This window comes from Colossoma macropomum, unplaced genomic scaffold, assembly GCF_904425465.1.
Source record: "Colossoma macropomum unplaced genomic scaffold, Colossoma_macropomum, whole genome shotgun sequence".
Lineage (NCBI taxonomy): Eukaryota > Metazoa > Chordata > Actinopteri > Characiformes > Serrasalmidae > Colossoma > Colossoma macropomum.
Genome location: NW_023495386.1, coordinates 661490 through 677681, shown reverse-complemented (window position 1 = coordinate 677681; position 16192 = coordinate 661490). Strand labels below are relative to the sequence as shown.

At 37.1% G+C, this 16192-nt stretch overlaps 1 protein-coding gene across 2 annotated transcripts; it reads right to left on the bottom strand.

The window, feature by feature from the left end:
• Window positions 1-2773: 2773 nt before the first annotated feature.
• Window positions 2774-15797, bottom strand: panx1a (pannexin 1a). 2 transcript variants are annotated; one of them, XM_036562432.1, is made up of 7 exons: window positions 15445-15797; window positions 10057-10181; window positions 9457-9647; window positions 6981-7482; window positions 6045-6225; window positions 5782-5880; window positions 2774-3104 (listed from the first exon to the last, which is right to left on the bottom strand). In XM_036562432.1, exons 1-6 carry the CDS (start codon window positions 15626-15628, stop codon window positions 5822-5824), a joined length of 1242 nt encoding a protein of 413 aa, XP_036418325.1. In that variant the 5' UTR covers window positions 15629-15797; the 3' UTR covers window positions 2774-3104; window positions 5782-5821. The 2 variants fall into 2 exon arrangements, with proteins under 2 accessions (XP_036418325.1, XP_036418324.1); XM_036562431.1 differs by lacking the exon at window positions 5782-5880.
• Between the last annotated feature and the right edge of the window lie 395 nt (window positions 15798-16192).

Sequence of the window (16192 nt, the reverse complement as noted above, 5' to 3'; positions counted from 1 at the left end):
TTTTCAAATGAGCAAAAATACTGGAACATGTGACTGACAGGAGTTTCTTATTGGCCAAGTGTGCCTTGTTAGATTGACTGCTTCGTTTAAACAGCCCTAAATGTCTCTTGGTTTGAAGTCTGGGTTTTGCCTGTGAAAACTGCAATTGTTAAAAAGGATAAACCAACATGACATCCAAGGAACTGCCTATGGGAGAGAAGCAGGTGATCTTGAGGTTGAGAAAAGAGGGAAAATTGATGAGAGGCACTGTACAGGCATTAGGCATAAATAAATAGAACAATTTGGAATATCCTGAAAAAAAAGAAACCACTGGTGTACTAACAATCAGACATCGAACAGGTCGGCCAAAATGTGGAGAAAGAAACAATCTGTTCATGATCCAAAATATTCAAGCAAAGTAGAGGTAGTGTCATGGCTTGGGCTTGCATGGCTGCTTATGGAAAGGGCTGACTATTCTTCATTATGATGTAACTCATGATGGTAACAGCAGAATGAATTCAAAAGTCTAAGGCATCATTCTGTCTGCCAGCAGAGAAATGCATCCAGTCTAATCAGGAGGAACTTTATCATGCAGAACCCAAAACACACTGCCAACAAGTGGAAGGTTTGTAGACTGGCCAGGTCAATCACCAGACCTTGACCCAATTGAGTATTCATTTCACCTCCTGAAGAGGAGACTAAAGCAAGAAACCCTCCAAAGCAAACAATAAGCTGTGGTTAAAGCCTGGAAAAGCAAGAGTTTGGTTATGTTAGTGGGTCGCCAGTTTGATGCAGTTACTGCAAGCAAGGAATACTAAACCAAGTGTTACTTAATTTACTTTAAGACCATCAGTTCCTTTTTTGCTCATCTAAAAATTGGGTGGCCTGCCACCAAAGGTGTCATTAGGAGATAATAGCTGAAATTCTGATCTATTGTCTCATATTCATCTTTTGATCTCAAACACAAATGTCTTCTGTGCATAGCAAAAACAAAAGAATTGTCTTTTTCATTCAAATATTTATGTCAGAGACTATATATAAAGTATATACAGTTAGTAAATCTACAGCCACAGTGTGAGATCCTACAAAATTATCTTGCAAAAAAAAATAAATAAATAAAAAAAATAGTGTAGGCTATACCTACTCATGACAATCAGCCAGGCTCAATCTTAAGCTTCTAGTAGACCAGTAGCTGACTCACTGACTTAATGAGCATCACAGAGAAGGTCAACAGGGCTGTTGCCATTTTCAATCACATTTACTATAATAAGGTAGTAAGCATAGAACACAAAACCACAACCACTCAAAAGTTTGGAATTCTTTTTTCATTTATAACCAATTTTGTCACATGTACATGTATAAAATTATTGTATTATTCCAACAAATGTGTATATAGCTGTAAAACATTTGGATGACCAGAGCAGTAAATGATAAAGCTGTAGAACACTGATAATGAAACTACAAGATCCAGAGTGCCTTGTATTTGAAAAATTAGATATCTTATTAAGGAATTTGTTTTAATACATTATTATAGTTTAGTATTTGTCATTTAGTAAGTTCTTGCTCTTCCCAAAAAGCTTTTTAAACAGCTTTAAATACCTTCTGTTATATCTATTATTCTCATTATTGAGTAAACCAATTATTAAAGCTGCACTATGTAAGATTTTCTTTGGTTACAATTGAAAGTAGCAGCTTTACTGAGTCAAGAGAAAAGTGCTCTGCTGTGAGCCACCTTGGAAAGTCTAAAATAATAATTTAAAAGTTAGATGTGTCTGGTTAAATTTATGACCAGAATTTCATATGGTAACATCACAAGCACAAGCTCAAAAAGCAACTGCATACACTATGTGTAAAATTGTTCAGGTTTATTAAAACACACACAGAAATACAGAATGCAGAAATAGATCCAGTACCTTTGAAGAACACATGCATTCAGAGGAGAGTTTTTTTAAAGTATATCTAAACTGTACACAATTGGCAGCTGTTACATATGATAAGAAAAATACAGTGTTTTCTACTGTTCACCACTGAATAAATACCATCACAAATATTTTGTCTCTTTCTTCAGATTGCTTCAGATCACCTGAAGCTGGAGGCACTGTCATCTGGTACATATAGTGCCACACACTAAGACTTACTATCATTGGTTATTTTGTAACTCCTGGGTAGGGTCTGTTGTTTTTCCTCTAAGCAGAAGTTATGAGACTTCTAAAAGGCTTCACATGGGTCATTGCTTATATTATTTATGCCATGTCATTACAGCAGACAGCTAATGTTTGTTTTGAGGTACATCATACATTTTCTTGCAACAGACTACATGCCATTATATTGCAAGACCCACTTTGTAAGTGAATACTGAACAATAAAAGGCCTCTGAACTCATCTGTCAGATGGCTCAGGCTGAAATTCTATAAAAGCAGGGTATTTCTAATGTATACAAAGACCACTGGATACCAAAAAAGTAGCATAACTGAATGACAGCTTGTATGGAACATAGTGTACTACAGTCTGTCAACAGTAAGTAGGTCAACACTAGAAGCTTTGCTCCCTGCCTGAAGTCATTCAGCTGCCAATGAACCAAGCAACACTTAGGATTTTTGTACAGTGCTTGCATTGCTGGTCCTCGATTGTCAGTATGTATCCATCGGTTTCACAGATCAAGGTGATCTTATATATATATATATATATATATATATATATATATATATATATATATATATATATATATATATATATATATATATATATATATATAAATAAAACAACCATACGTACCATATACACAAACACAAACTTCCCGAACTTCTGTGTTTTAATGACAGTTCAAGTGGTAAAAAACAGCAGCTCATATAAATAAAATTTGTAAGCACATTGCACTTCAATGCACATAAATGCTTTATCAATGCTCATAAAAATCCTCATACATCCAAACATGCAGTGCAGAAGGAATACCTAGTAGGCAACATTTGGGGAGTATATCTCAGTCCATTGTCTTCCAGTCTGTACAGTTCCATCTACACCACTTACATCTAAGTAAACATAAACACATTAGATAACTCTCTGGCGCAGTACCTTTTCATCCTCAGACTTCTTGATGCCATCCTTAGGCAGGAGAGGGGAGACTTCTGGAGAATCCAAAACACAAACACACATCATGAGGAACAAAAACATACAAACAAATGCCATCCTTTGGCTGGATATTCCCTCCAATCTCCCACCCCCATATTTTTATGGATCTCTAGCAAAAAAAAAAACAAAAAAAAAAAACGGTGAATTATTAATCGGGTACAAATACAACTTTTACTTTAAGAAATTACGTTTTTCAGTTTTTAAGTAAATTATAGGGGCCAATAGGGACCACAGGGACCAATTCTTTTTCCAATGAACACTCTCCACATAAGAACAGTTACATCTGATTAACATAAAAAATTACAAAATAAAGGTATTCCTATGGCTCCTTCATAGTGTAATTTTTAAAACGTTTAACAATAGCACAATAAAAGCACAGTAAAGCTGTAAACAGATAAAAACTTCCAATAACATTTTTTTTAAATAAATGTTATAATGCTCTAAAAAGTCTGTATACGTTTTTGAGAGCTATGCAAAAGTTTAGATGCCCCTGGTCAAATTATGTTTTGGTGATTTTCTAAGTGATAAGTGAACTAAACCTCTGCACATTTTAATGCACAATTACTGTTAATTTGCTGAATTTAACATACTGTAAATAAAAAAAAAAACATTTTTCAAGACATATTCTGTATTTCTGAAAAAGAGCCATTATCTTAGTAAATCCCCCACAAAGTTTGTATTTTACATTCTGCCTAAAGCGCATAAAGACTTAGCAATTGTTGTCCCAGTGACAGATAGCAACAGTTTGACCGAACCCCTTTCCAAGTTTTTGGATTTTGTCTTAAGATCCCTTTCTAGCCATCTCAGACACACTGCAGATTTTCTACAGTGTCTTTCAGAACTTCAGATTGAGTCTGACGTCACTCTGGCTACATTCCTCACAGAGGGTCTGCTGGCCCTTTATCCAAATAATTACAACAAATTTTTTTTTTAATTTTAATGTCTTGTTTACTTTTTGCATTCTGCCAGCATACATGCTAAAATTGTTAGAATTAGCTACATAGCATTACTTGGCTCAATCCTCCAAAAACGCACCAACTTAGAAGTTAGAATTTTTTTTTTACTCAGAAGTACATTTCTTTTGCCTAAACCCAACATACACATTACACATTTTGTTTGCTGCAGCATTATATGAAAACTAATGATTGTGGAAAATGATTGCAGTCAGCTTAAAAAACTGTGGTCATCTCAAATAATTGTGAGATATATATAACACCTGTATTAAAATCAGTGACTAAAAAAATTCTCTTCCATATATGCAAAGCACACAGAGAAAAGCAGTCTTCTTCATGCCAGAAGTGACCTTCCAGTTCAAGTAAAATGCAGCCTGTCCTATAGCCAGTTTACAGGTCTCCAATGTATTTGTTTGGATACAGCTGATTTTGAGGCTGAAGCCCAGACTGATTAGCTTGCTTCTGCTATAAAGAAGGCACACTCTGCATACCATCTAGAACTCCAGAAAATGGTGATGGTTAATTATCAGATCTTTTTACAGATAATCCGCTCAGTGAAATAAACTGGTACATGCAGATACTTATATTCACACTGTGTCTGCAACTCTCTCTAATGCCCAACGTAATTTTCCTTGTCACAATTGTATGTCTTGTTCTCAGCTTGTGAACCACAAATCTTTTGAACACTCTCATACTCTGAAAACATATAGATTAACATATATTAGACAATTTATAATTTGCAAATCCACACAAGACCAGAATGATTGTATTTACGAGTTTAATCCGTAGACTGGATGACACGTCTGTTTTCCGTCATTCTGAACCAGCTAAATACTCGGCATTAAGAGGGTTTTGTTGCAAAGATGGGGAGATAAAATAAATAAATTACTACAGTGGAAGGCCTTTTGGATCTGTGAACTTATATCTTTGTTTCCTAATGGTATGAATGAGGACCTTAATTTTCTCTACTTTTAATAAACAAGCTACATTTTATCAATGTGTTGTACTCCAAAATGGTTTTGACATATCTGACCTTTAACTGGTTAAATGAGTACATCCTCTAGTTGTTGTAGTGTCCCTACAGTTCCTAGCAAGATCTACACAAATGGGAGCAATTTATTTGGGTTTTGAAAAAGGGGAGGTTTACAGCGTTTGCTAGACTTGGTCTTAATTTTCTTGCAGTGTGCAACTAATGCATCTTGAAAGCATAAAATGTGGCCAATGCAAACGCTATGACACGGTTCAGATTTTATGTTTTATTTTTTCCCAATATGTTAAACTCAATAAATAGAAATAAAAATAAATATATATAAATAGAAACTGTGCATACAAAAAAGCTTGTTCCCTGTACCGGATGTAAATCAGGTAAATACAAATGTAATCATTGCATATGACCATATACATTCTTCTATTTCTGTGGACATTTATTTTGCACATAATCTCTTATAGACGCATCCAAAATGAACTCTTTCTTGCTGATCATGAAAATTATTTTTGTGTTCCAGCTGCAGAAAAAGAGCCTGAATGTTTTTAAAACATCAGAAGATGACAAGGTTAAATTTTAAATATTTGACCCTATTTAACCCTACAGGGTGGAACTCATTATAGCTTAAAATTCTTCACACAGAAATCAATCATTTTGATAGATATGTAAAAATACTACAAAGATATTGCTTGAGCATTTTCATTCTTAGCTGGAGTGGCGACTATTTTCTCTCACCAATGAGCAGTCTGCAGTTTTTCCATTTCACCTTTTGGTATCAGCTCAGCTCGCTTGGAAGCTCGAGAGAGGCGATACCAAAAATAGTGCCAGGTAGGCCTAAAGGAAAACCAAAAAAGGCGAGTAGAGTTGAGACGAGCCGGTGCCATGTGGTGGAAATCTTGAGAAGACTGCAATCTTGATTTTTACTTTAAAAATTCTATATCATCTTGTGATTAACCATTGTGCTACACCAAAGGGCCCAGCCACACCCACTTCCTCACCCTTCATCTCCAGGCAGTTTCTCTCTCCGTCCTGGTTTCTGGTCTTGTTGGTGTCTGAAGCATGTGAAATCGTCTTCAATCTGCCATCCAGTACGTCCATTTTAACTTGGCCTAGTGACTGCAGGAGGAGCATTGTATCAGGAGCATGTTCATCTTCACAATCCTTCACGAGCTCCAATACCTACAAATATGGATAAACACACAAATTATTTGATGTAGACAGTCTAGCACCCCTATAATTGTACATATTCATATTTCATATAACTTGCATGAAAACACATACACCAAAATGCAGGTAGTGTTGCCAACCAACCAAACATTAAGTATTCGATTAAAATGAGTGATTTAGTCATATAAAACTAAATAAAATACTTATGCATGGTTCTATGTTTTTAAACTTTTAAAATAATAAAGTCAAAACTTCAACTTCTGACAGTAAATTCTGATTTCCTCATATGTCATGCAGCACAACTGACAACAATGGACATTGTAATTATGGTTTTAAGAATAAGTGGGCAGCATTTCACATCATAAAGAAAACCCCATGGTGCAATGCTAGTGTCAGAAGGCCTTTAAAAATTATAATTTTTGAGTCATGGTTAGGCTGTTAAATTTTACCAAGGTCAGGTGCAGTACTACCAGGAGAAGCAGGAAAATGTCTTATTATTATAATTTGCCTATTTATTTGAAAAAATGTATGTATAAACTTGAGTTCAAGGATAAAGGTAATGTGTACACATTTTTAGTAATGGTAAATATGCTAAAGTGACAAAAAATTTTGGTTATATATAAAATGTGTAGTTGGGCCAACTAACATTTCGTAGGTTGCAAAATTGATGATCCCATTTTCATATTATACCATTATATCGTTATTTTACCATAATAGAAGCTTTAATAAATTGATGCAGATGGAAAAATGCACCCCCACCCACACACCTTCAGGCATTTATAACTTTTCAGCTCACTCAGGTTCTCCTCCAGAAACAGCAAGTACATGGCTAGATCATTCCAGGCTCTTGCTCCAAGCTTTATCACCCCAAGAGTGGGCAGCATTTCATAGGGTTTCAAGAAATCAGCTGAGCTCCTCATGGGAACCAGTGTAGCATAAATGCATGCAGGTGCCAGCAGCAGGTACACACACAGGTTGATGTAGCTGAGAAGTTGGAACACTCCCACAGCTATCAGTTTGCACTGCAGAGCGCTGGGCACGGATGAGTCATTGATCAGCACACCGGTGCGGATGTTACAGTGGAACTCGTCTGTTACAGACAGCCGGATGTAGTAGCAGAGGTAGACGCAGGCCAGCACCAGTACCAAGAAGGTGACTGCTCGGCAAAGTAAGTAGCGGACCAGCAGGCCATGGGAAAAACGCTTCGTCTTCAGATACTGCTCCACAAGAGGGTACTTAAAACAGTTCTCCGTCAGGTCTGGCATAGAGCTACAGTGCACGCATGCGCACACACACGCGCACACACACACACACACACACACACACACACACACACACACACAAAAAAAAAATTCAGTTACAACAAAAAAATGACAAAGTGTGGGTAAAAGTAACCACACTGAACTGTCTTCCTTACATTAAACACAATCTTACTAGCTTGGCTACATCAAGTACAATCCATAACATCATTTAAAAGACAAAGAAAATCTTGTTTTCCCATCATCCCCCATGAAAATGTAATGACTTTTGCCTGATTTCTGTCTACATCACCCTGCAACAGCGAGCAGTACAAGTAACCAATAATAACCAGTACCCTTATGTTCCACCATTCCCTTCCACCATCCCTAATTATTTTCGAGCGAGAATGATCAAAGGCCCTCCATAATATATGCCTATATTATGTTTTTTATATATATATATATATATATATATATATATATATATATATATATATATATATATATATATATATATAAAAACAAAAATAGCCCCACATCATCACAGATCCACCACCATACTTTACAATGGGGATGGGGTACTTTTCTATATGGCTATCTTTGTGTCCATGCCAAGTCCATGCCAAATTCACCTGGTGTTTATTGCCAAAAACCTCTATTTTGGTCTCATCTGACCATAGAACACAATCCCACTGAAAGTTCCAGTAATGTCTGACTAACTGTAGGTGCTTGAATTTGTTTGCCCTTTTGACAGCAGAGGCCTTCTTCTGGCAACCCCTCTATACAACTTGTGATATAGGTGGTGTTTGATTGTGGTTTGGGAGACATTCTGACCCCAAGACCTAACTAATGTATGCAATTCCCTGTCTGTGATCCTTGGCAATTCTTTGTCCACTCAAACCATATATATATATTTATACACACACACACACACACACACACACAAACAGTAGCAGTTCAACATGTTTCATTAATTCCCCAGTCCATATATGGAAACTAAGCTGCAAAATCATCCCATTTTGAATTAACGGTTTTTATTTAATATATGCATATTCAGCCTATAGCCTGCATCAGAATAGAGGTCAACAAAAGCAGCCTGTTAAAAGTGAAGTGTAAAGGATAAGAGAGGCTGGACTGTTCTTGGTTTATAAATCTAAACAAATGTAAGTGGACCATGGAAAACAATAAAATAAGAGCAATGTATGAGAGTGACCCTTTAACATATCACACACTGTACTAAATCCAATTAAACAGGAATAACTGTGCTCCCACTGTAATGAAACAGGCAGTTCATCAGTGTTGACATCTATGGTATGCTTAGGAAGGCTTGTTGTGGTGTAATTTATCATGACAACGATAAAATATCATATTGCTCACCCCTAATGCTACAACTGCAAAACGGTGACAAATGAACACATTATGTGCAGCTTGCAGTCATGTACACTCATGAACCCTGACTGCCATTGGTTGGAGCTTGCTGTCAGTGTTGTGGTCTGCTGATTAAGAGTTTGAATTAAGAGTTTGATCACATTCTTGTATGGTTAAAGAGCATCCCAACACTTCATGAGTCAGCTTTCTCAGATGTTCTTTACTCTAAACTGTGCTTTAAAAACAGTGCTGATGTGTTCTTTCCATGGATTTGCATATGTGTGTGTGAACTGAGGTGTGCTGGGTTTGATTATTTGTGTACTTGTACAGCAGGATTTGTGAGGTCCAAACGTCCTCATAAGACAGTGTTTTCCTGGAGAAAGTAGAACTTGCATGCTGGACCTCAAACATTTGCAGAAATTAATTTACAAAAAGATACTTTTTACACAGCCTTTCTTCTATGGCTATGTTTTGGCTACAGATATTGTTAGGTATGTAGGGCTATGTTGTCATAGTATTGCTGGGTAAATATGGTAACGATCGGGTAACAATGGGGTAAAGTATAGTAACATACTGCATACCTGTGTGATTTGGGGTATGTAGTGCGGTATGTGTGTGCGTGTTTATGTGTTTATACCTTTGAGCGTCAAGGTGTGTGGGACTGCTGTGCAGGCACTTGGCTAATTTGATGGCCCTGTTGTAGGAGCGGTCCAGCTCTTCCATGATGAAGGTCAAATCAGAAGAAAGAACCGGAGCAGCTGTAAAACGCCAAAACAATGCTGGAACATACACCAGCACCGCTACAAATAAAAGGATATATGGGAAAAACTTTTGGGGAAGAGGGAAGAGAGATAAAGAAAACATTTTATTAGTTTAAACAGCCTTTGTATATATTCACTAATCACCAGCTAAGAATAGGCATTCAAGAAAATATATATAAAACCGTACACAAAATCATTCCTCTAGTCTTCCAGGATTGACACACAACTTCCAGTTCCAAGGCTGTACTACAAGTTTTATTGTTACAACAGGAGAGTTTTAGGAGTTTTTCATTACAAATCAGCTAGGCGTAATTCTTTCAGACACTGCACAATCTGCCCACATGAGAGCATGGACAGCAGTGCACATGGGTGTACATCTGTATGAAGTGGGCAGAGGTAGTCCAGTGTAAATAGGCAACAGAACCTTTACATATTACTCTATGTGAGTGTAATGCATGCTTGTATGAAGAGAGTACCTTATGGAGTGAGAGTGGTAGCCCTCCGGTGTCCTGTCTTTGCACAGCTGCCCAGCAATAGGAGTCCACATAGGCAGCCTGCCGCCAGGAGAAGTTAGTGGGGGAGAAACAGCTGATCTGAGTGCCTGGGGAAGAAGAAAAAACAGCATGTGAATGCAGAATGCTAAAAGCATAAAAGCACAAAAACATAAATGAAAAAGATGAAAAAAACATGAACCACGTTTACCACAGCTAAATCCATATTCCATAAATCACTATGGAATACAATAGAATACAAATGACAATAAAATAAAGATACACAATAAACTGCCTAACAGTAATATAGCAGCTCATATATGCCATAAATGCATATAGCAGCTTTGTACTGAATGAAATAGGAGTTTCAACAGCAAAATTATATGTAGGTAGATTTAATACCAGATGCTCCTCATATGAGTCAAGATAGCGGAATTAACTCTAGTTAGGCTGTGCATTACTGTAATTTAGAGCTGGGACTCACAAGAAATTTCACAAACTATTTTCCCAACAGAAGAATGTTACAGTTCATTTGCAGTAATAACAACAGTACATGTGGTTAAAATGAGGAAATATACACAGCTCTATGGATCTTACAAAAACAAATAATCAAAAAAAGTTAAATTTTGGTAGCTTCAACTTGGGTTGAGAGGGCTGTCACTATCAGTTATCTCAGTATGTGGAGGCTTTCAAAGATTTCAGAATTTTTAAATGGAAAAAAGACAAACTAGGACAAATACTCAGAACAATATAGGACAAAAAAATTATACAGTTGGGTATGTCGACTTGCAAATTTCCACAAGGAAGTCACACTCAAACATCTGAAAACACCAGCAAGTTCTATGTTATCCGAGTTGTGACTTTCACCAGCCAATACGTTCTCTGATACCAAACAAATTCAACAAACCAGGATGGCAAACGGTATGGCCTACCAATTGCTTTGTATCATAATGTGCATAAATCATTAGAACATTATGCATAGCTGTAGTGACATGGTACCTCTTTTCTCACCCTTTTCATTCTTCTGCTCACTGATTTTTTTCCTGCCTCTGCAAAGCAACCTTGGGTATGAGAAAGGTGCTATATCAACCAGACTTTGATGCTGAAGTTTGTTGTTTTTAAATAGTGTTGCTGATGGCGGGTCCAGGGTTCCTGCAGAACCCGTTTTCCCGAGCCATCACTATCAAGGACAGCTCTACGATGGGTGCTGACAAGAACAGTCAAAGTTGTTTTGGACAGCTGGCAGCTGCGTGGCCTCAGAAATTAATACGTCGGGCCGCCGCTGATAACTGCAGCTGGGTTTGCTCACCGAGACAGAGATGGCACCATAAAAATGCCATCAGAGGCTAAGTCAAGTGAGTGACTCCTAGTATTTCACACGCCTCTTGTATTAACACCTGGTGTTTTTATTTATTTATTTTTTTGCCTCTCCTGACTTTTCAACCTTTTTTCCTCTCCGTCTCTCTCTCGCCGAGCCCAGGAGACTGAACTGCGCCTCACTTACTGTACAGAGCTGCCACACAGCCTTGAGCCTCACCTGTCTACTCCTGTAACTACCCCTCCCTGCTAAGAGAGAGAGAGATGAGCCATCAGTTTCAAGAGGCAACCTTTCTTTGAAGGACTCTATAGTACTTATTATTTTTCTAACTTTTATGTTTACTTCAGTAACTGTGAATAAAACCAGCCCAGAGCCATACTTGAACTGAATTTTCTTGTCTCTGTGGTCTCCCTCTTCCAGAGCGCTCCCACAATAGGGTAAGGTCAGCCACCCTCACACCTGATTGTTATCCAATTTATTGAACCTCCTGACCCTATACCAAACTGATAATTCAAAAGGTACATATACGTTTGCTAACAAAAAATATTAGAATGTTGGATCACACTATTCAATAAATGAATAAAAAAAACTATATAACTGCTTGTTATTGGTATGACAAATGAAGATCTGATCTCATTTTATGTCAAATCTATGTAGAAATGCACATAATACAATAGGATTCATAAACTTTCAAGCAGCACTATATATAAAAAAGAAGACTTGCAACACTCCTTTGATGACAAAATTCTAAATCATTTTTATCTGCAGACAAAACAAACTGGGATGGTTAGATGTAGACAAGTCACTTTAGAGAGAAAAAAAATACTACCACCTGAGTTTGTTTTCTGTATGCACAGAAAAAAGGAACTGCAAATACTGACTGCAGGCTGGTCCTTACACTAACAGACAGACGACCTAATTAATATCCCCTTTCTCCAATAACCTGTTTTAGCACGGGTGTTGGGATCACATAACCTGCCATGCCTGCTTAAACCATAGATCAAGCATGCTTGCTGGTCACACATTTAATTTGGTGTCACAAGTTAACTTTGTTCTTGCTATGGTTTGCTAGCTTCTTAAGAACCAAGTCAGAAAGCCAAAAAGGATTCTTCTATTGTTACAATGTCAAGTCTGTAACAACAGAAGAACCCTTTTTGATGCTATATAGAACCCTTTTCTACTTTATATAGAACCAACTACAGCACATTCACCATGACGTAGAGAACCATTTTCTTTACTAAAGAACCCTTCAAGAACGATCTTTAAGTGTGTAAGGTGCATATGGGTAACGTGGGAAACCTAAACTGGATCTTCTATATCTTGGTGTATATACTTCAGTAATCACAAATCACTACCAAAGTTTATACTTCGGTAGTAAAGTGTTTAACAAGTGGGGTTCCACGTTTGAAATAATTTCAGAGGAAGCAGCATACTCCTTTTCCAAACCAGGAGCTGTGTTAGACACTTCCTATCTTTTTGCCTTTAGTTAATATCTTACAAGTCGAGACAAGTTTTAGTATCATAATACAGATTCAAATCTTATCTCAATTTAGGAATTTTAACTTACAGTATCATATCTCAAGTTAGGAAATCTTAACTAACTCAATCGCAGTCAATAAGCAACTGTCATGTCGGTTGTTAGATATTAGACCATATGCACATAGCTGAAACATAAACATGTAATTAACTTTCAGCAAGCTGAGTCTGAGATTTTTACAACGCTTTTAGGAAAAAAAAAACCAAGTCAAAGCATCGTTTTCAATGTAGATTAATGTAATGTTTTTATGCTAGTTATGTGTTAGTGAACCATGCTTCATGAAACAACAGAAACAGGCAGTTAAAACAGATGTTAAGACACTTCTGGGGTTGTCTTAAAGTTTGGACAGTATTTAGAAAAGTTTGTCTAGTTAGGATTCCCAAATCAGAAAAAGTTGGGACGGTATAGAAAACTCAAACAAAAAGGAAAGCAGTGATTTCTAAAATTTACTTTGACTTTGTTGCAGACAATTTGAACACAAGATATTTCATGTTTTGTCCGGTCAACTTCATTTCATTTGTAAATATATATCCATCCATTCAGACCTGCAACACATTCCAAAAAAGTTGGGACAGGGGGAATTTAGGGCTAGTAATGAGGTAAAATAATTCAGTATTGATGATTCGAAACAGGTGATGCCAACAGGTGACTGTAATCAAGATTTGGTTCAAAAGCAGCATCCAAGAAAGGCCTAGTCCTTTAGGAGGAAAGATGGGCCAAGGACCACCAGTTCGCCAACAAATGAGTGAAAAAATTATTGAAATGTGTAAAGACAATGTTCCTCAAAGAAAGATAGGAAGGAGTTTGGATATTTTATATGGTGCATAACATAATAAACGATTCAACAAATCTGGAGGAATTACAGTGTGAAAAGGGCAAGGGCGCAAGCCTAAGCTGAATAACTGTGCTCTCCAATCCCTTAAACAGCACTACATCGGGAACTGTCGTTTATTAAGCAATATAACCTCATTGGCTCAAGATTACATCGGCAAATCTTTGTCAAGCACTACAATATATAGTTACATTCACAAATGCCAGTTAAAATTTTACTGTGGCAAAAGGAAGCCTAATGTACAAGTATCTGGACTCTGAGGCCTCTGGGATGGACCATCACACAGTGGAAACGTGTACTGTGGTCAGACAAATCAGTATTTCAGGTCTTTTCTGAAGAAATTGATGCCGTGTGCTCCGGACCAAAGATGAAAAGGACCATCCAGACTGTTACCAGCAATAAGTCCAAAAGCCAAGGTCTGTCATGGAGTGGGGTCATGTCAGTGCCCTTGGCAAAGGTAACTTTCACACTGGTGATGGCACTATTATTGCCAAAAAAGTACACAGAGGCTTTGCAGCAACAAATGATGTCTTCAAGACATCTTTTCCAGGGACACCCAAGCATATTTCAACAAGTCAATGCAAAAACACATTCTGCACACATTATGAAAGCATACAGGCTACAGAAGAAGAAAGTGCAGGTGCTGGACTGGCCTGCCTGCAGTCCCAACCTGTTGCCAACAGAGGATGCGTGGTGCTTTTTTAAATACAGAATGCAACAACTAAGACCCCATGTTACACACCTTAAAACTAGTTTGCAAGAAAAATGGGACAAAATTACACCTAAAACACTTCAACACTTTCAGTCCCATCTGTTTAAGCTTTGAAAAGGAATGGCAATATTACAATATTATAAAAGTGGTAAATGCTTTACTGTCTCAACTTTTTATAAATATGTTGCAAGAATCAAAACTGAAGTGTTTATTTTGAAATAACAATAAAGTTCATGAGTTAAAACATCAAATAATGTGCAGTTACCTTGTTTTCAATGTAATACAGGTCAGAAATAATTTACAAATCATTGTTTTCTGTTTTAATTTAACATACAAAATGAAAGATCTTAAATATTTTTTAATGGTTCTATTGGAAGAAGGTTTTCCTTTCTCCTATTTTACCAATATAATGCTGTAGTAAACAGTAATTATCCAATTTACTATAAGATTCTTATAGGAATCCTTTAATACTACGTATTCTTTCCGAAATACTGAAACGAATCAGTGAACAATTCAGAAGGAATCATTTCAGTTGATGATTTGGACGGAACAGTAATGCCCCACCATTAGCCAAAGTAACCTAAATTAACATAACGACAAATGTATAATCCAACTGCCTTCCGGCAGCTTGTTTAAAACTCCTAGAACACATTTTAGTGTTTTAACTATCAGCTACTGAGCTCAGATTTCGCATAGACGTATTCGTCAGGCAAATAAAAGAGTGCTAACGGCAGGCACAATAAAATGTTACTATTATAGTATTTAACTAGTGTTTATACCAGTCAGGCCATTTTAAATTAGTTTTGCTTAACTCTGCATCGACCACAGACAAAATGAGCAAAAGACACAAGGAGGAAAAGGTGAGCAGCCTCCGGCGAATTTGAGATACTACGTAACGCCGTCAAAGCTGCGTGAGCGTACACCTACAAACTAACAAGTGATTTACTTAGTAAAAGTAGCTAATTATATCTTACCGACAGATACCTCCTGGGCGAAGGCGAGGGAGATGAGCAATAAAGGCAGCCCGACCGCAATACAAGTGACCATCTTATCCAAAGCCAGGTCCAGTCTTATACCTTTATACTTCGCCTCTGACGTTGGCTCCTTGAGTAGGAAATCTGTAAAAACATACTCTGTAGCAGCGTGGGCTATAGCCATTTCTAACTTCCGATAACAAAATTGTAGATGTTGATCGAATTTCAAGTGTGTCGCAGAGTTAGCTGAAAAAAGTTCGAAACAGAAACTGTCCGGGCGTTAATATTAAAGAAATGGAGCATTGTCTTGACTACAGGCTTCTTCTTCCTCTGTTATTGTTCATTTGCGGTGCCGAACCACATTTAAGCGCCACCTACTGCAGGGAACGCCGACTCCAGAAGCAAAAGTGGGACGCCTTCTGTTAACCATGTTTGGAAGCGCTGTTGTTTGTTATTATCATATTATTTTAATAAAAAAATGACAAAAATAATTATTCACATCCACCCAATTAAAAAATTATAAATCGTAAGTAACTCCAGCACGTCTGCCAAATGCCATAAATGCATATGTAAATTAGTATTGTTTAGTTTGCTTTAAGGTAATTACCCAGATAGCACAGGTACGTCCCGAGATGTTGGATTTCTTAGTATATCGTCAAAACATCGCGTTCCATTTGGAACGTCGTATATGTATCATCTGCACATCAGACAGGGCGATTTAAAACAACAGCGTCATCCCAGCAAACAC